Source organism: Wyeomyia smithii, chromosome 2, assembly GCF_029784165.1.
Source record: "Wyeomyia smithii strain HCP4-BCI-WySm-NY-G18 chromosome 2, ASM2978416v1, whole genome shotgun sequence".
Lineage (NCBI taxonomy): Eukaryota > Metazoa > Arthropoda > Insecta > Diptera > Culicidae > Wyeomyia > Wyeomyia smithii.
Genome location: NC_073695.1, coordinates 251,741,459 through 251,762,002, shown reverse-complemented (window position 1 = coordinate 251,762,002; position 20,544 = coordinate 251,741,459). Strand labels below are relative to the sequence as shown.

At 39.6% G+C, this 20,544-nt stretch overlaps 1 protein-coding gene across 3 annotated transcripts in view; it reads right to left on the bottom strand.

Moving 5' to 3' along the window:
* LOC129723412 (neuroligin-4, X-linked-like) overlaps positions 1-20,544 on the bottom strand; it is a 591,759-nt gene that overhangs the window by 42,671 nt on the left and 528,544 nt on the right. For all 3 annotated transcript variants that reach the window (XM_055677612.1, XM_055677613.1, XM_055677614.1), the window contains 3 exons: positions 14,874-15,090; positions 14,547-14,731; positions 14,109-14,311 (listed from right to left, as the gene is read on the bottom strand). In XM_055677612.1, coding sequence (XP_055533587.1) covers positions 14,109-14,311; positions 14,547-14,731; positions 14,874-15,090 — 605 coding nt within the window. The remainder of the gene's footprint in view (positions 1-14,108; positions 14,312-14,546; positions 14,732-14,873; positions 15,091-20,544) is intronic.

The window sequence follows — 20,544 nt, the reverse complement described above, 5'->3', positions numbered from 1 at the left end:
CACTTCCTCCAGTAAAGCCGTGTCTAGTTTTCAATGTGAAAACACCTTTCTCATTGTGTTGACCGTGCGCCTTAGTCCTCACTATCAATGATAAATTGAACAATTGTCCTTATAAGGACAACAAATGAATTAATGAAGATTTAATTTTGAATTAGAATACTTCTCTCAGGAAGTTCGGCTACATAGGGATGTAAAATGAAAATCTAAAACTGAAAAAAGTGAGAAAAATTTCAAATGCCAATAAATAAATAAATATAAATAAATAATTTTCGATGGATTTCCTTCGTTTTTGCAGCAATCGTTTAGAAAATCTTCTAAGATTCCTACCAAATGCATGAAATTGCAATTTTATCATTCAAACTATTGTACTATTGAAAACTCTTAAGCCTTGTCAAAACACAAAATTCGACCTCTGTCGTTATACCACGCTTTCCCAAGCACGGTCTGCAGAGTTATGGACCTAGTAAATTGGGAATGCATCATTTGGCCTATATAAGAGCTTCATCAGATAATAAACAAACATTTCATCGGATATTAAATTGAACAACTGAAATTTGAAGAACACAAATGATTATTTGAAGAGTTAATATTTTCTCGTTTTGCGCTATAATCCAAAGTTAATTATCTTCATCTACATGCATACTCTGACTATTATTACGTGTTTGCGTCGCTTAGTGTTTGGCTACGGTCATGCAGAACGCAAATAACGGCGCGATGCGATTCGGCAAGACGAAATCTGTTGAAATGTATAGCTCTACTTCGCCTTAAAAAGAGCTGTACATTTCACCACGGTAAGGCGAATCGCATCGCGCCGGCATTCGCGTTCTGCATAACCGTAGCCTTTGTTCCGTTCCCGTTTAATGATGTCGTATTAAGTGTGCATATTACAATTCGGCAGCACTTCAACTTCTCATTTGCACAAAATTTAAAAATATCCAATGAACTTCATTCAAAATATCAGACAAAAAGAAATTACAATACTGCCAATGAACGATCAACGTTTATTTACTAGAAAAAATGACTGACACGCAAGCAGCCAGGTTATCTTTCTTGTGAAAGTATTCTACTTCAACCTTGCGGTCGTGGCTTTGCATACAACCTTCTTGTGATTTTTTTCAAGTAACCAGGCATAGGTACTGTAGAATTAACCCTACGGAAAGGGTATGTGGTAATGAGCTTGAGAATAAACTAATATTGAAGTCCTTTGACAATCAAATAACCTGATTCTACTAAAGGGTGTCCCAGTGTGAACAATACACTCTAAACAACTTCTAGCCAAATTTTCAAGCGAAAATACTCAATGGGCAGCTATCTACAGCTTTTTCTTCGTGATGCAATATGATGTTTAAGATTCGAACCCATGGATTTGTAAGCTATTGGCTACGGAGTTCCCCAAGCATACACGTTAATCAGTAAATGCGATTACCCCATCTGATGATATTACCTAGCAATAGCAGTTATCGATAGCGAAAATTATCAGTAATTTAGTGAGACTCCAGCTGCCTTTAAAAAAGTCTGTCATGAAGAAATTTCAGTGAAATGCAGAGTCAACAACTTCCTCGCAGCTGAAAAGAGTGCTCCATGTTACCGATTTCCGAAAACGTGGTTTTGTTTTTGCAGATCTGCGACGACTAATTTACCCGAGTTCATATCATTCTGCCTACATGGTGTGGACCAAAAATTTCAAGCCGATAAGGTCTATATGAACTATATGAAGCTGCATTCGATCGTGACGATTATATACCGTAATGTGCTGAATGCGACAAATTAGGTACTTCTACTGAGATGGTAGTATGGATTGATTCTCGTTCACGTGTTCTGACATCCTGTAACATTTCTGGAGTACCTCAAGGTAGTATTTTAGGCTCTCTATTTTTCGTTATTTGTACGCAGAAGATACTCAAATCTACAAGCTTTTGAATCAGAACGAAACGACTGCACCAGACTTCAAGACTTCGTGACTTAACAAATGAGTCATAAGTCTCAGGTCGTGAGTAGCGAAGCGAAATTCGTGTAACGTTTCTTGCCACACGCGCTAGAGAGAAACAAATAACTGGGTGTACTTTTGTTCTCCTCTTTGTGGGTCACATGCTCCTTGGTTTCGCGGACGACATCGATATCATAGGTATCGACCGTAGGGCTGTGGAGGAGGACCTCGTGCCGTTCAAGACAGAAGCTGCGAGATTGGGACTTGTCATTAACCCTACGAAAACAAAGTACATGGGGAGTTCCCGTGGTGTTTGTGCTGGGGTGGAGATAGATGGGGAACGATTTGAAGTGGTTGATGAATTCATTGATCTTGGTACGCTTGTGACATGTGACAACGGTATGAGCCGTGAAGTGAAAAGACGAGTTGCAGATGCGACAAAGGGCCTTCTACGGACTAAGTAACCAGCTAAGGTCCCTTAGTTTGCAGCTCGCGCTGAATAAAACGCTGATACACCTGGTGGCGCTTCACGGACATAAAGCATGTATGCTGAAGGAAACTGATCAACAAGTGCTCGGAGTTTTTGAGCGTAAAGTTCTGCGATCGATACTTGGCGGTAAACTGGAAGATGGAGTGTGGCGCAGACAAATGAATCACGAGTTATACCAGGTATATAAACATGCTGATATAGTCAGGGTAAAACAGTGGGGTAGGCTCCAGTGAGCTGGACATGTAGCCAGAATACCTGACGAGAGAGTCGCTGAAACTATCTTCAGTAGAGTACCCGAAAAAGGCCGTCGACTCCGTGGTAGGCCTCGTACGCGGTGGACAAAGATGCACGATTTGCTGGTATATGAGGATACTGGAGAATGGCTGCCCAAAACAGAAGAAGCTGGACATCTCCAATTCGTTCGGCCCTACACCGGTGAACCAACAAAGTAAAGTAAGTAAGTTAATACTCATATTTGATTCTTCGATATTTTTTCCTAAAACTAGAAATTATTGCTTTCAGTTAAATCCGGAAACATCGATCAACTGAGGAAACTGAGGGCCTCAAATTATCAACTTGCACAGTCTGTTAACCCGCCGCAGCTCTGGTAGATGGTGTAACCACTACCTTCCAGCATATCTGCTGCAGCGCTACAATATCAAACTTTCGAACCCTCAATAAGTCGGAAAGAATGCGAGTACTTTCCAAAAAATTAAGAGACTTGGACCATTGTGTAACGGCCACCAAGATCAAGATTGGCCAGGAAGTTGACCGACAAGTTCGACACGCCTTTGGGCACGGTTGTCAGAATTTAGAAGACGGAGGGTTACAAACGAGCAAGAATCCCGTAAGCACCGTACCTAAGAAAGTCAATTAATAACAAAACATGTAAGGAAGAAAACCTCTGAATATACTCCAGGCGCACAGGTCTCTGAACAAAAGTCGGAAAAAAACCTAAAAGTCCTTTTTAAATGATTGGAAATTACATATATCTCAACACCTATATTCATCTCATTGCTCTTATTTGTCCATTTTACTGTGAAATTTTCCTTTTTTTTTCAAAGTAAAAGCAGTTTTATTTTACCTCCCGATTCAGTCGAGTATTCGGAAGTTAAGAGGAATGAGGAGAGCGGAATAAAAGCGACGAGAAGAATATAGGTGCTAAGATGATTATTGGGGTGGTTTTCTCACTTGTTCTTCATCGAAAAACATTAGAAATGTATTTTTTTGTTTGGTTATTGGGGTACTCCTTTATGAATTAGGGTGGTGAAAAAATCGTCATAATTCAATTTATTTTATTTTGAAAAATTTTTAGCTTTTGAGCCGTTTGACCAGCTCAAGATCTTTCTACGACAAGCTAGAGGTCTTTTAAGGAAAATTATGAGATCGTACGATAGTTAAATTAAATGTCATTGCAAATATAAAAGACGATATATTTTTTTCTCATCAATTCAATTTATTCTCTTTTTATATATCTTGCAGTACTGAAAGCGGTTTACAAGTTTATATAAAAATGTTTGAAACCATTGGTAAAAACTTCATGTATACTTCCCAGTCAATCTCGTTGTGTAGATATACGAAATTGAATATTTTACAACTGACCACCATACGTCTCCATAGTTTTATTAAAAAATATCTCCCTATGAGCAACGATGTGCAAAACGGGACCCAAAAATTTGAAAAGTGCAATAAATTTCCCGTGGACTGTTGGTTATCCAATCGTTTCGAACTGTTTCACAAGATTATACGATAGAAATGAAATAAGTAGTACATGTTTTTTTGGCTTCGCTGCAATATGTTTTACCCCGATTGAGAAATTGGTTATATTTTCGGCAAATCTTGAAAATCAACCGAAAAGTACATAAATTATCCTTCAAAATGGATTTTGTTGAATTGAAATCGGATCAAAACTGAGGGAGTTACAGGTGCTTGAAGTTAAGCTTAAAATTGTGATTTCAATCATGAAATTCATCGAAATTGCCTGATATAGCAATATTCAAAGTGCGATTAAGAATCGATATCCCAACCGATTGTCACAAAACTTTGGGAAAAGGTCATTTTCAGTTTGAGAATCTTCGGAGAAATGCAAAACATCAAAATCATTGACATGAAAATTCGAGGTTTTTTCCTGTCTTCGACCACTGTGAGGCGTGGATACTCGAGTTACGCTGAATCATTATGTCCCAGTTGGTATAAAAAAGCTGGAAAGCCACCACAGTTCAACAATTTATATCCGGTTTCATCAGATGTGCCAAAAAGTTGACTGCAAGGCGTTCTAGACCATAATAGCGAGGGTTCCGGGAATCTTGAAGAAAACTGAAGATGAAGGAAAACTGAAGAGTACCAGTTATAGCAATACTTAAAGATTTTTCTAGTTATGACATGAACCAGTTATGGCATATGGAGTTTAAATGAAGTACCATTGTTTAAATGGTACCATTGCGCTTATGCGATATGGCCATAACGGGTGCATTTGCCATAACTAAAAATAGAAGTTTTGTTTTGATTTAGCTGACATGAAACATCAAGAAAGTTTGAAGTTTGTAGTTTGGTTTTGACTTTAGCTTAAATAAAATATCATGAATTGATGGAATGGAACTATTTCTGAACAACTATGTGTTTTAAGAAATTTTTCAGTCATTTTCAGCAGTAAAATTGTAATCTGTGCCGTTGCAATTTCAGCATCGAGTGGATATGTGGAGTGGACACTCCCGCAGCAGCGTGTACCCAGTATAAGGCAATCCACGAGACAGTTGCGATCAGCTGATTTCAGTCTGTTTTCAACTTATGACAGCTTTATGTATGTTCGATCGATCTCAACTTGGATGCAATCCGGATCCAGAAGCGTGAAAAACAAATGTTATCCGATCGGTAGCTCTAGTATCGCGAGTGCTAATCCTAAATACAACAATATAAAATCACTTTTGATATTATTGCCGACATTAAAAGATTTCGGTTTTGGTCGTGTTTTGATTTTGCAGCTTGAAAAACAGCAACAATAACAAACGTACAAGCAAAATAACGTCACCCGTGGATTGCCTTATAACAGTTCTCACCACTTGCGCTGAATATCGTTCGCGTAAGTTTGTTTAAATTCGTTCGATTTTTCGGTTTGTGAACGATATTATCGCGTTTAGTAGGGCCGGAGAGTGTTGGCAGCACGGCTGATTGATGGTACGTGCTCTGAAACCTCTCCGTTAAATTATTGAATTTTAAGTGATTTATGCAGGCAAGTTTGCTGAAAAGTGAAGAAAAGTTATCAGTGATGTTTTTGTTGCGCGGTAATAATGAAGTATCAGTGAAAATGCGAGTGTTTCTAGCGTTGGAATGTCCAATTTATCCACGCTCAAAAATTGCCAAATTGCCAAGCCAGGAAAGTTGTGCAAATGTTAGTTCTAACTCGGTGTATCGCACTGGCTAGCGGTGTGTTATGCACGTACAAAAGATTGCGTGGTGATGTGAGCGAAGAGGATGGCAGTTGGATAGCGTTGTGCTATGGTGTCGCTTGGTGCTGCTCGGTGTGCGTACCATCACTACCAAGGCGCCATCCAGATGAGTATAAGTTTTGTGTCTCATATTTTTCATATGTCGTTTTCGTTTTCGCGGTGTACAACACTCAAATGACACTTTTGACACCGAAAATGTTTCATTTGATTTTTCGTGTTACCCTTTTTCTGTCTCTCCCTACACTTTTTCTGTCACTGATGACACCCGAAAAAAGCAGAGTGTGCTGTAGGAAGTTACCAACACATTCACACGTATGTGTCAAAACTGGTTTGTTTTGGTTTTCGTTCCACGTGGTAAAGTGTCAGGTAAATTTTTTCTCAGCACATTTGCGAAATGAACATATGAAATGGAAACGAAACAAAATGACGAATGCGATTATGACCAAAACAAAACGAATTGACAGCTATCCCATTATTACGCATACCAATGCAATGACACTGAAAATGTTTTATTTGAAGCTGCAAAGTATAGCACGGAAAAAGTGTAGTACACCGCGAAAACGAAAACGACATTAGAATGCATAGGCACTCGGTTTTGTGTTGTAGCTGATAGCGGGTTTCGGTTTGCCCTTTTGGCAAGAGTATGAATGTGTGAATGATCTGTTTGGCGTACGAAGTTTTTTTAGACATGTAGAACATTTTTTTATTGCCAAGCTATTAAGCTGGGTTGCCGGGTGCGATAAGTCTCATTTTTTCGTTTTCAATTATGCGCTGCGCGTTTGTTTCTAGTAATCGACAAGTGCGTTTTTTGATAATGTGTTGAGATTTTGTTTCAATTCGTGTTTTAGGCGCAGAACGCAACACACATGAACACTTTTGACATTTTGTAGAATTGTATTGAATAACACCATTTACTTTAAATTGCTATTTGTGTGTTTGTGATATATGTCTGAACTGTTTTACCGCGCATGGCATATTTTGAGCAAACCGAAAAAAAATTAATTTATTGCTCATTACGATATGGGACAATATGTTTGGATGCTTTCCCGAAGTTTTTCAGAACTAATTTTTTGAATTCATTAATTGTTATGAAACTATACATATTTAACCACCACTTCCGTCTAATATTTTAGTTTTGATGGGGGTTCAAATGGGTCGGACTCACTATGCGCAGCAGTATTATGCTTTTAATCTTTTTATGACTTCTTTAGCTTTCAAATAAATTTTATTGCTCCCAATCGAGTTTTCATGAATTGAGTTTTGTTTTTCCCACAGAATAGGTGGGATGTTTTTCAATTATTAAACACGTTGGCTTTGATGGAATTGGAAGGATTACAATTTAGAAATTTATCGTTCGTGTTATGACCAGACGGTTACGAACATTTTGCTTAGTTTTATGTACTTGTTTTATAATTTTTCGAGCTTTTGAAATGTTGAAACAATTTTATTTATTATATTTAATCACGTTGAAATCTTGTCGGTCGGCATAGTAACTAACTCCTGATTGCGATTGTTTTGGCATTTTATAAACCAACGCAGAACGCAGATTTTTGTAAATTTTCGAGCTATGAATGCATGGAACTTTGCCAGTTTTTATATTCAGTAGGTATCTTAGTTTAATTATTCGAGAAGTTAGAAATAATCAGCGCGAAACTCCGTGTCCCTGCTCGTCTGCGTCGGTAAGAGGGAATAGAGATGTCGTTCATAATGCTCCGGTGTAAACAAGCCTTCGGCCCGGTATTTTCAGTGGTTGTGACTTCCGAGGTGTATCAAATCATTTATTCGAAGACTGCCCACCCGTTGGCTCTATTCCAGCACGTTGCGATTAAGAGTAGGTGTCGTTCAGTAAATATAGCAATAATATATACGCGATGTATACCTCTACTGAAGTGCGCTTGTTTTCTTGCAGGTATTTGAGTTTGGTAATATTCCTTTTATTTAAATACGTTGATGATTCGTATAGTTAATGATTTTCGCACCCGTCATTCGCATAGGATCGCGGGGTTGATAAGAAAGATACACACCGTTGGTATTCGTAATACGCGAGCCTCGCGCGAATCATCATTCGATTCCATCACTTGCCATGAAAACATAATTACACAGACCATTCTCTCCGTCGCAGAGTAGAGATGCGGTATAAGCTCAGTCTTGGTATGACCGTTCAAGCAAAGATTACCTGCCCGTTGCTTTTATATAAGCGTGTCGCAAATCGAGTTCGGTTGATGAATATCGTGATTGATCTAATAACTACGTAATGTATACCTATCAAAGAATCGCGTCTTCTGAAGTGCATTCGCTTTCTTGAGAGTATACGGGATTGGACATAAACAAATGTTCAAAAACTTGGATTCCTCGGGTGGTGGATGGTTTACGCGCGCGCCGCTCCTAAATATTCCCGATGTTTGACATTAAAGATTTTTCTTTCGCCTTCGTAATGAGCTAACTTCGCGCGCAGCATTGTCTCTTGGTCTAAACCGGTACCAAATATAAATAAGCTAAGTGTGCTCCTCTAATCAACCGGCTGAATATAGAATAAACCGAAAATAGCTAAATAGAGACAGGTAGGAGTTACATGTATGATCGCATCACTTATCAAAGTGAATCCTGATCCAACGAGCCCTTCTCTACTAACAAAAACCTCCTTCCTGTGACTTTTGTGGAGATGCAGAGGTAAACACGGTCTCCGAATAGCAAGGGTCACACTAACATCCCTTCCCTCTTCCCACCTGATTGCAAGGACGTGGCCGGCGTCGTTATTGATCCTTCAAAGTATTGAATCCCAAAAACTTCGGTCGGTCACTCCCAACCCCATTCAGTTGATTCATTGGCAATTTTACTGATTCGGATCAATCACGGAGTGCAACCATTGATATGTGCAGTCAGCCAAGCTAAGCTAAGCTAAGCTAAGATATTGTCGCGTTTAGTAGGGCCGATAATTTTTTTATTATATTTGTGAATTAATGTTAAGGGTTAGATAGGCCAGAATTTCCCTCTAGCTGTGAAAAAGTGGTGTGCTGAGTATTGACTTCGACGCCACGGCGGGTTTGTTGTGGTTGGCAATAGAGATATCCAATGCGGGAATCAGTTTAGTATAGCCTCGATCTCATTTGTAACCTGTGTGTCTTGCGACGGTTGTTCCGCGGATACGTGTAAGACCAGCGAAGGTTGTTCCGCTGGCCCGTGAGTGCGAGTGCAGGTGTTTTGTTCGCCGGATAGGGTAAGCTGCGCTATTGACTAGGCCGAAGACCTTTGCAGCAGAAGCGATCGGAGGATACTTCGAGCTGCAGGAGCAGAAGAAAGGAGCCCCGGACGGCCACCATCGGCGACCCTCACAGCTACTGACAGCTAGAGGAACCGGAATAAACGGATGAGTTTTTGTTTTGTAAATTTTGTTTGATTTTTTTTTGTGTTCTAGAGAAGATCCAAAAGTCCGTTAGAGGTATCTGGCCACCCTGTAAGGGTTTCGCCGCGCAAATAGAAATGTGTACATGGTGCCCCCCTGTTACAATTGGCGCACAGCGCAAAAACCGCACTAAAAAAATTTTTCTTAGGAAAAATATATTTTTTTCTTTTGAGTGTGGGGTTGTTAAACAAGTGGTGAGGTTTCTTCCGCAACATTGTTCGCGGTCGTAGGTATTATATATTTATTTATTGTTGTTTTTTTTTTTAAATACTTATATATACATCTATTTATTTTTGTTTACCAAATCGGTGGTTTTGCGTTGGTTTTGGTTGAACTGTCGAGTTGTGGAAAGCTTGAGTCTTTTCCAGTCAAGGTGGTTGCCAACCCTTAAATTTTAATCCAATTAGATACATTTGTTAATTCAGCTAAAATTCCTGAAATAAAATGAAATCGTTAGTGGGCGAAATAAATACAAAGTTCCAAGAACATTGAGAAAATGACAATGATGGTTGAAGAGCTCAACAGAGCTTATTAGTTGGTGCGGGTTGACCATTTGCATTTCGACGAGCTAGATTTTGAGTTGAGCTCGCGGAATGTTGTCATCTCTGCTGATTCGGATTCATCTGGAGTTCAGCGGCAGCGTCATTTACGGGAATTGTTGGCCGAAGAACGGTCTTCTCCGGTGGTACGCTTGCGCGTGTCTCATTGAAGATCAGCGTTGCCAACTCTCCAGGTTTTCCTGGATATCTCCAGTTTTTTTTTAAGATCGTCAGCGAAACAGCGGAAGGTTGAATATTTCCAGTTTTTTGAAAATTGTTCCAGTTTTATCTAGTTTTCTGTTCATCACCACATTTTTTGAACTCATTCCCATTTGTGCATTCATGCGCTTCGGTTGTAAGATTTTATTCGAAATCTACTAAATTTCAAGTACGCAAGTGACTATAATCTCCATTTGTAAACAATTTTCTTTCAGCCTTTTTGGTTACATGCAATAACACGGTGCAGCATTTTGAACCGAAAATCAAATAAATTTATGTAAAAGCTTAATATTCATTTATCCAGTTTTCTCCAGTTTTTTATTTTGAATTCTTCCAGCTTTTTATAAAAAAAGGTTGGCATCGCTGTTGAAGATGCTGCTGAAAAAATGGAGATCTGCCTTGGGAAGTTGAGTTCCATTAAGAAAGATCTCCGTTATAGATGCCCAAACAAGGAGGTTTACCGAACAAGGTTATTCCACCTGGGGTCTAGACTCCAGATAATCCATAAATATATAGCAGGGAGGTCAACCAGGAAATTTTGGGTTTGTTGGCGGAAGTTGCTGCTATAAAGCAAGAACATTATGATTTGTCGGCAGTGTTTCCTCCAATTGAAAATACTGGGGAAGGTGGAGCAGGTTTGGGAGATCTGTTGGACACGATCGTACCACCAACACAAACGGCACCTATTTCCCCGCTAAGTGTAAAATCTGGTCCGCTCGTAGGAGGAGATGCTGGGTCTGTCTTGAGTGAGTTAAGGGACGAGATTCGACTTTTACGTCAGCAATCCCAAAAGGATAGAGCTCTAGCGGCTGAGAGGTCTGATAGCCTTTTGGAAGCTACTCAGACGCTAATGGGCGGGATTGCTTCACTGAACACGATTGCTTCAGTTTTAAGAAAGACAGTTCAAGAAGTTGTCTTACTTCGTGAATCCATCAGTGAACTTCGAGCGCTGGTACATTCTCAACCAGCTGGCGTTCCCGAGATCGATCTGCAGACCGATCTGGACGAAAGACGTGAGACGAACGAAATCGACGAGCCAGAAGAACCTGAAAGCCAGGTGTTCAGACGGAAAAGAATCTTGTCGAGAGAAATTCGAAACCGAAATCCAAACAAAACCGGTGCACTGTCTCGACTATCTTGTGGAGCAGCAGAAAGCAGCCCCGGACGGCCACCGTCGGTGACCCCCACCGCACTGACAGCTAGAGGAACCGGAATAAACGGATGTTTTTGTTTTGTTTATCTTTTTTGTGTTCTAGCGAAGATCCGAAAGTGCGTTAGAGGTATTTGGCCGCCCTGTAAGGGTTTTGCTGGGCAAATAGAAGTGTGTACAGGGTGACCCTCTATTACAAAATGGAAAGTTTTACCCAATATTGAAGAAGAGAACTAAAACAACCGTTGGCAATTCAACAGAGCATAGCACATCCGATCGCGCGTGTGTTGCCCGTAATTGATGATTAACTGCTGAAATTTCTCCAAAGAACCATCAAAATAATGCTTGCAAGTAGCAAATAACTCGCAGTGGGCAACTCCTGTTGACATTACTTTTAATGATCGACACAAAGTATCAGTTAGTGAAAAGGTACGAATTTGGATCCACCATGGTTGATGGTTCGATTTTTACTATACAATTCGCACACGATATGGGTACTTTACAGCCTCTGGACATCGGGCAACCGAAAAACAATATATTTGAAACTGTATTATAATCACAGTGCGGTTATAGATATAAACCGAGATAGCTAATTGAATTCGGTCCTTTATTCAACACTTACTTTAAGGAGTAATATCTACCAAATGTTCATAAAAACAAGGCTTTTTTAATGAATTTTTTACAGGACATTTTAGATGTAAGGTATATAAAAAATATATCATTGGATTGAGCAGTTCTTGCAAAATAGAAAAAATATTTTTATTGCTATCTTTGTTACAAAATAGCGGCTGTGCAGCGATTGCCGTAAGCCGCTTTTTTTTTAAGTTGTTCCGCGGCGAGCAGTAGAAGTCGTGCCCAACTTCACCTATAACCAAAACAAAAGTTGTTTCATTATCTACATAAGTGTCGCTAGTGAAGTACACATGATTATATTTTTAGAATTTTTCTTCTCAAAATGGCAACGGTTCGAAAAAAAAAGTTTTCTTTCGACAAAAAAAAAAACGATTTTGATTGTTTATAACCTTTGTTGTTGTAAATCAATCGCCTAAATCGTGTGTACTTCACTAGATAATCTAATGAAGAAGCTACAGTTAAAATTTCAAGTCAATCGGATGTAAACTTTTCCAGTTCTACTGCTCGCCGATTTTGAAAACATGGTTTTGAGAAAAACGCGTTTAAAGTTTCAAAATGCTATAAATCTTAAGAATCGCATTAACAAAGCCCCTAATATTTTTTTTACCTTCAGTCCGCTATCCCTGCGTCGTAAAATTGTTCTTCCTGAGTTTTATTTTCCACTTCTTCCTTTTTGTCATCTGATGTATGGCTGCGCCTAGCCCCTTTCGCGATGTCGGACATGCGATGCTTAGCGACTCTGACATAGTTGGCGCCCGACCCCACGCAAAACTCAAACTTGTCACTCATATTTAAGTACTTTTGAATATAACTCACAGTTAAAATGTATAGAAAAACTCAAACAAAGATAGTACACAATGAGAACGGCTGATCGACTAAACAAAGGGAGATTGTGAGTAAACACGTGCTGTAGAGACGCTATAACGGTCGAAACTTGATGCAGAGACCTCTATACTTCAAATTTGAAACACGATAACGATCGTAGGTAACTTCTGCTAGTTTACAAAGCCACTAAATAAAAAGAAAAACGAGCATCGCCAAAATAAACAAAAAATGTGATTTTGGAGTATGAAAGTTGTTTGGTAAAAATTGATTTAAATGAACTTTGAGTTTAGATCTGTACTCGGGCGATGTAGACTTTGATTCTTGTATAGTTTTAGCATGATTTAGGCCAATAAAAAATGGCGAAATTTTTTTTTGTAGATATAACCCCTAATCAAATGGCAGTTGAATTTAAAACTACGGAATCGTAACCTTTTTTTAATAAAATTAATGAGGTTAATAGTAAGACAGTATGATGGGAATTGGTAGCAATTTTAATCAACTGGTTGAGTCGCTGAAAAGTAATAATGTATTTGTGACGGATGAGTATTTTTTTAAATGAATTGTTATGTCGAACATGTCATATATGTCACAATGTTTAATTATTGCAGGAGATCGTTGCATAAATTTTGTTCAAGACATAAAATTATCAAAAATCAAATCTTTGATAGAATGTACATTATTATAGAAAAAAATAGAATGCAATATTTACATCACTGAGCAAAACACTAAAAATTGTTCCCCCTACTACAGCGTTTCGGATTGATTGCTTCTTTCTGTGTTTTAAAACTACGAGATAGCCGAACAATCGCTCCCTCCCCGAGCCCACGATTATATACCTATGACATGACACAAACGTGTACGCCAGATTGGAGCCTACGGAACGACTGATTTGTATTTAACCCCATCCAGTGGATAAATCTGACGCACGTCACACCACTTGTCCCGCAACACGCCGTGTAACACGATGCAATCAAACGATTTTAGCGTTATTTTGCGGACAGCTCGCGAGAGCATTCAATCTGGTAAAACTGTAAGCAAAACAACATAAAAATGAAAGTAACCAGATCCCGATGACACTTGCTGCCGCGTATGATGTGTTGCATCGGTGGATATAAATCATCCCAATGTTTTATAGTTTACGGCTTTTTTATCTGCCGTGAACGTTTTTGTCGCTGCCCACGCGGAGATAGTCCTTCCTACCTTGTGAAAACTATCGCCATGCTTGCAGGTTGACTCCGGTTCTGTCTGGTGAATTGCAAATCTGGCACTTTTTCACTGGATGATTTGTTTTATTTGGTTTTGGCCCACAAACGAAATGGAATGTGTGTCCGTGACAGGGCACCGTGGGGTGGCCCTGAAGCCGTAACCTTTACAATTGTAACTGTGGCGAACATTTCGGATGTCTGCTTCTTTGCATACCGATATCAGAATAAATCAACTTTGATGACAAAGCAACGGAAGCTTGGCCCGACTTACCTGTTGTTTGTGCGAGAAACTTCCGGCCCGGCCCAGGGTGGCTGTCGTCAGATTGGTGTCCTTTATGCTCGGCCCACCCTTCGGCTGCTGCTGGTGATTGCTGCCCGAATTTCGTTTCGGCAGTGTTGCATAGCTGGGAGGCGATTCGTGGTCCCGTTTCATTTTACTCGGTGATGGACTCGGAATAGTCGTCAGCGGGATATCTGCAGTGGAACAGCACAACAAAGCACACGTCAAGTGTATCAGTTTCTAGGAGAATTTATGGAACCGGGTGATAAATCTTTCGGGTGGTTGTCGGCTTGCAAGTACCCGACTACATTCACAAGCGAAAATAATTCGCAACGGTACTTGGTGATCGATTCAACGTTACAATTTAGGCAAAATTGAACAATATTGTTGCGTCAAACCCTGCTCGGGTGATAACCACTCAAAACCAACCTGCTTCATCCGGACTGGCACTTCCATTGTTTCGTGATCCACTTCCGGAACCGGAACTGCTGCCCGCCTGGGACTTCCGCCGCCGAGACCGATCCCGTTGATAGTAGATACCGGCAAAGATGAGCATGTTCAGCAGCAGCAAGAGGCAACCCACACCAACTGTCACTCCCAACGCGGCGGTGTAGCTGCAAAGTAGAGAAGATTTATCGTTTCACTTGAGCTCTCTACAAAGCGGCTGGTGATTAGTTGCAAAGTATCAATTCCGAAATAGTAATTTATTGTGACAGACATGTCAAACCTGCCGCACTCATGGATAAATAAACCCACCTGTAGTAGTGCCGATTGGCAAGCTTTTCCAGCAGTTCCTCCTCCTCTTCCTCACTCAGCACGCCCCCATCCGGATTTCCTTCCTGCAGTACCTCGCCCATCGTAGGATCCGGAGTGCATTCGGTTCCAAATGACTCCAGCCGAGATTCCTGAGCATCGTTAATGATCCCACTGCCATACATTCGTGGCCGACTGAACGACTCCGCCCGAACCGATCCTGCAACAGAAAATAAAACCCATGAGATAAGACTTCACATTATGCCCAGTAATGATCCGGGACCACTCGACGGCTTGATTCAATTCCGAACCAACAACGGTACAACGAAAAACCGTACCGCTCCGACTTTTAATTTAATGCAAATTTAAACATGGTTATGCATATGGTTACGAGGTACACTCAGGCTTGCTCGTTTGGCCGTTTGCCCCCTCCGCACTTAGCCCAGCCCAGCCCAGATTTGGTTCACATTCGTTATTTAGGATATGTATGCTGCCTGTAATCGCATAATTGTAACATTCGACATTTTATGGATTTCTTGCTTTTTATTGGGAAATGGTTAGAATAGTATGTACTTTTTACATCTGAAAAAATATGCTTATGTTTGTGTGAAAAAAGTCGTAAAAAATACCAAGTTGTTTTATCACATAGCGTAAATAACCGCATAATTGTTACACTACTTAACTTTATCAACTTTTTTGTCAAAAAAGCTTCCATCCAAATCCACATCTGCATCCTTTGGAACTCGAAAGTTATACTGGTCTGGTAACCAACCACCGGTGATCCGTTTCTGATGTTCAGCTCATGCTTGTTGAATACATGAAAAACTTCATTTTCCCTCTGATATATTCCAAAAGTAGCTTGAAAGTGACGGCATAAATGTATCATTGCAAAAATTTCAACCAATTTGACTTCACAAGTAATGTTTAAAGTATACAGAGTGTAAAGTAGTGCTTTCTTCCTGATACGCAGTTTAGTTGAAGAGTCTATTTGCAAGAACATATTGCGAACAAAGCATTTAAGGTCAAAATATAAAAGTGCGATTTGCTCGAACAACCAATTTTGTAAATGTTACAAATATGCGATTATGGGCAGTATGGCTATTAGCATCAAGAGGTGGCCCATTTTTTGGCCTGCTTCTTGCCGGCTGTCTGGTCTGGTGCACCGGCTGTGTCGGATTATTTTCTGGGCCATCATCTCTCCCGGCCGCGGTAAGCCGACAGCACCGAGTTTTCAGTTAGGATCGCATGCGACGCTACGTGACTTGGATTGATTGTAACTGCTGTTGCCAGCCTTATTTCGGGAAGGGATATGGACAGTTTTTCGTGGGAATTTGTTTTGGTTTTTTGTAGGAATATATTACCGGTACTCAAGATTGATAGACAATTAAAACATTCATCTTTGGGATGTCGAAACACAGAGATGATAATGAAAAAAAAATGAACGCCTAATAATTTTACGATTTGTATTCAACAAATTACAGTGAACACTAGCTGACCCGGAAAACTTCGTCTCGTCCATTTTTGTGTTCAATTTAATAATTTCAAACATTCCAAATTCATTGATTCCTTGCGATTTGTTTATAGTTTACAAATGCACGACTAATCGGCCATAGGATATGATCAAAGTCAAAAGGCAAATCGTTTGAAATGATTGGTTTTATCGGAATGACAGCATTCACGACTTTTGACTTCTGTACATCACCTCTATTCTAAAAATATCCATATTGAGTGGTATTCGATCATTTTCAGCTGTTTTTCTGGCATCAATTTGATTACGGAAATACCCATATTGAGTGATGTTCAGTAAATTTGTTGTTTTCCAGAAACTGAAAGTGGTCATCTTTGAATTCTAAATAGTGTTTTGGTCATTTTCGGCTGTTTTCCAGAAACCAAAAGTCGCCATCTTACAATTCATAATGGTGTCTGTGGTAAATTTTTAGCCTCTGATTCCGGAGATATTCATTGTGGGAAAGGTTCATAAGTGGCCTTCCAGCAGTTAATCGGAACAATTACCATGGCGGACGAAAACATGCGTTTAGGCATGTTTTTGAGTTCTTTCGTCATTTTATTTATCAATTTTCGCGTCAAAATTATTGGAGCTTCAATTTTGCTCAGTAACTCTCGAAGGCGCCAGCTAGGTAGGAGACGCTCCATCTACTCCAACGGTTGCTTCGAGAAGTGGGCCAACGGCAGATCCAGCAAGTACACCGCGTTTTCGTCCTTATGGTATTTCTTGATGAACGACGCAACTTTCGGCAGGCACTTTTTACTATAAATTTCCCCGTTCACGGCCAGTCAGGAGCGGAAGAAGAGCGGCTTTGACAACCTCTTCTCGCTGATTGTCAACTTCAGCAGCACCTTCTTGGGGAACTTAGTGTGTCAAATGTACTTCACCTCGGAGCACACTTCCTTTCGTGGAGGAAGTAAAATATGAAATGCCCTGCCAGTCGTTGTCATCCATGTTCGCCAGGTAATTTTCACAGTTTGGCCGGTAGAACCAACCTCCCGGCCAAGCGTACGCAGCCATGTAGCCACTTTTCCCTCGGTTCTCCTCTCCAGCATCCTTGAAAGCTTCTTATCGTTGAGGGTCATCGGTCGTTTGGAACCGAGTTTTTTTCGATGCTTTGACTCTTGTCCTATAGTGCCAAGATATTGTAGATGCCAAAACGGGCGTATCCGGCGTCCACAAAGTGGTGCACGATATTCGTTTTGAACGCGCACACTTCTGAATGAAGTAGTTTCACTGTTTTCGCCATCACGGTTAGAGTTCGAGTTAATTTTTTCTGATAACTCATGGGTTACTATGATTGATGCTGCATGGGTTGTTTCGTTAGTGGATGGTAAACTCATGAAAAATAGACAATTTGTAATGCAAACTCTAGGCTCAACAGTTTTATCTCCTCGAATAAAGTCTCCATCCAAAATTCAAATTTAAGCGGACTTCACTTAGATAGAGAAAGTCTCACTTTTTTGACCAATGAAAAAAAATGCACAAGTGTACTGCCGTGCCAAACATAGTTGTCCCATGTTCTTGCTCTTGAAGTTTTCGAAATCGAAATTTTGTTTGATAGCGAATTGCTTAGAAATGCATTAAATCTGTAGCTTTATAAACTCTCGCTCAATGATATCCATTGAAAAGCGGTTGCTCGCACATGTGCGTGACAATTTTAGGTTTCGACATAGAAATCACTACATTTTTTTTGTTTTGTTCGATAATTCTGTATGGGTGAGTACCCACAGGGATATTTTCCGAGTGGGTACTACTACCCTACCCATACTACCCACATCAACCGCCGGCCCTGAACCTATTGAACACATCATTTTTTTCATTGTAGTGAAGACTCAAATCAACCTCCGTATGTTTTGACAGAAACCACGATATGAAAACAAAGGAATAAACCATCAAGAAGGCCATGAGAAACCCACACTTGAGATGTGAAATAGTGCTTTTGTTTTGGGTGCATTTTAACATTTGGTCACATTAGTTGTGTGAATTTAATGAACTCGTTAGCTTAAAAGTTGAATATCTCCGCAACGGCGCATATTGCATCTTATGGATAGGTAATTCTTATTGAAAATTTTCCGGTGATATCAGATTTAAAAAAAAGGAGGGTGTTTTGAGATAAACAAAGTTATAGTTTTTAAACGTAAAAATATCAATATTGGCAACACTGTTCGCAAAATCTGAGAATGCCATTCGATTATAATTTAATAACCTCAAAAAAGAGTGTCTTATATTGTCTGTAGTTCTTACGGTCTCTGAGATATGATGTTTTTCCTTAACATGGAAAATGATTTTTTATCAAAAAATACAAAAATGGAGGGCCCCGCAATTGGAGGGGGTTGTCCGATTGACCCAAAACTCTGGATTTTTCATTTGCGACCTAAAACAAGTCATTCTATTCATTTCATTTTACAGTGAATCGAAGAGGGTCGTTGCATTTGTCTGATCACTTGACATGGAATGACCCATATACTGCAGTTCTGTGCAAAAAAGTCCCCTATTTTTGTAGGGCCTTTAAAATGACACTTTTCATCATAGACTTGCCAAAAATCGACCTTTGTCAAACCTTTTAATGTTCAAAACTTATTATTTTGTTACCGTTTTGGAGGATTTAGGACCCAGGACACAAGATTAGATATTTGTGCTTTACAGGAGCTTTTTCAAATGGAGACGCATGGTGGTTATGGTGGACATTAAAGAATAGGACAAAAAATTAAGGACATTAACCCTCTAGTGCCCAAAGCTTCAAAAAATACTCAAAAAGTGTTTATAATGCTTCATAGTCATTTTACCGAAGCCTGTCTAGTAATGAACTGGGGCACTAGAGGGTTAAAGGAAAATAAAAAAGTCACCTTCGTGAAAATTTGGTATTTTATGTAAATTTTTCTGAGAATTCCTGAAAATATCAAGATAATAGGGTATACTGAGTCTCAAATCCTCCAAAACGATTCTCATCATAATTTTTGCATGGTTATTGTCATTTAAATTATTTATAGCTAGTTTTTTGATAGGAAACTAGAACACCAGAATGAACTTTTATGATAGATTATTCTTATGTATGGTTCAACTATCAGTTTGGAGGTTTTGGATGGTTTTGTAAATATGGGTTCTGATAGACAGTTTAGATGTTTCCTTTTTCTGATAAACGGCCTTTCAACTATTTATAAATTTAGGTAAATATAATTTAATGTTAATAGTATAAAAACAATCATCCGGTGTACTAGTAGTACTTCTTATTACCAAGTTACTGTCAAAACTGACATAAATATCTTTTACAAAGACATGAACCATTAAACTTAGTTATATGTAATATACTTTCATAAAGTTCCATTTGTTAAAAGAAAAGATGAGAAGATTTTTTTTGTCCTTATGAGGAGGAGCAAATAATACGCGGGCTTTTCCATACTCTACTAATACTAGCGGCCCGGTTATTCTTCTCAGTTAGACCTAAATAAATAACATAGTATAAGACAAACTGCCTCATTTAACTTTGCGGCTAACCTGAACCAAAGTTAAATAAAAGTCAAAATTGTGTTTGTTTACGGAAACTGACTTGTATCTCAGTAGCAAATGTTTGATTATAAGATTTAACAATAGTTTTTAAAGAATTTTTTGCGAAAAGTCAGCTGAACAATCGTCTATGAACCGTAAACATCCTATTTAAACTGTCCATGAAGGCCCATAAAGTACTACATGCAGTTATTGTGACACATGGGGTTAACAAATACCCAGCCTCTACCGGAGCCTGTGAAGCACCAGGGCACCCTTCACAGTAATTAGCCCTTACTGCATCACTGATGCAGCGGACTCTTTTTTACTCAGCGACTCGTTTTTCATTTTATGGATAGCATCAATTCACAAAATTCGGCCACCGGCAGCCTTTCTTTGCCGGTACCCATGGACTTATCGGAGCGCAGTCCCATAAAAATAAACACTTCGGGCAGAACGGAGGAGATGGAGCATGAGGACGACTTCAACAGCGAATCGCTGGACGGAGGACCTTTTGCTTCATCCTTAATCCTACGTTTTCCACAAGGGAATGACGCAAGTCAAATGGACTTACTTCCCGGTCCAGAGACAAGGCCCGATGACGAAGGGAAACCCGTATCATCGGCACTCCTTGTCAAGCGACTTTCAAATGCGCAAAGGCGGCGATTGAGCAAAAATCTT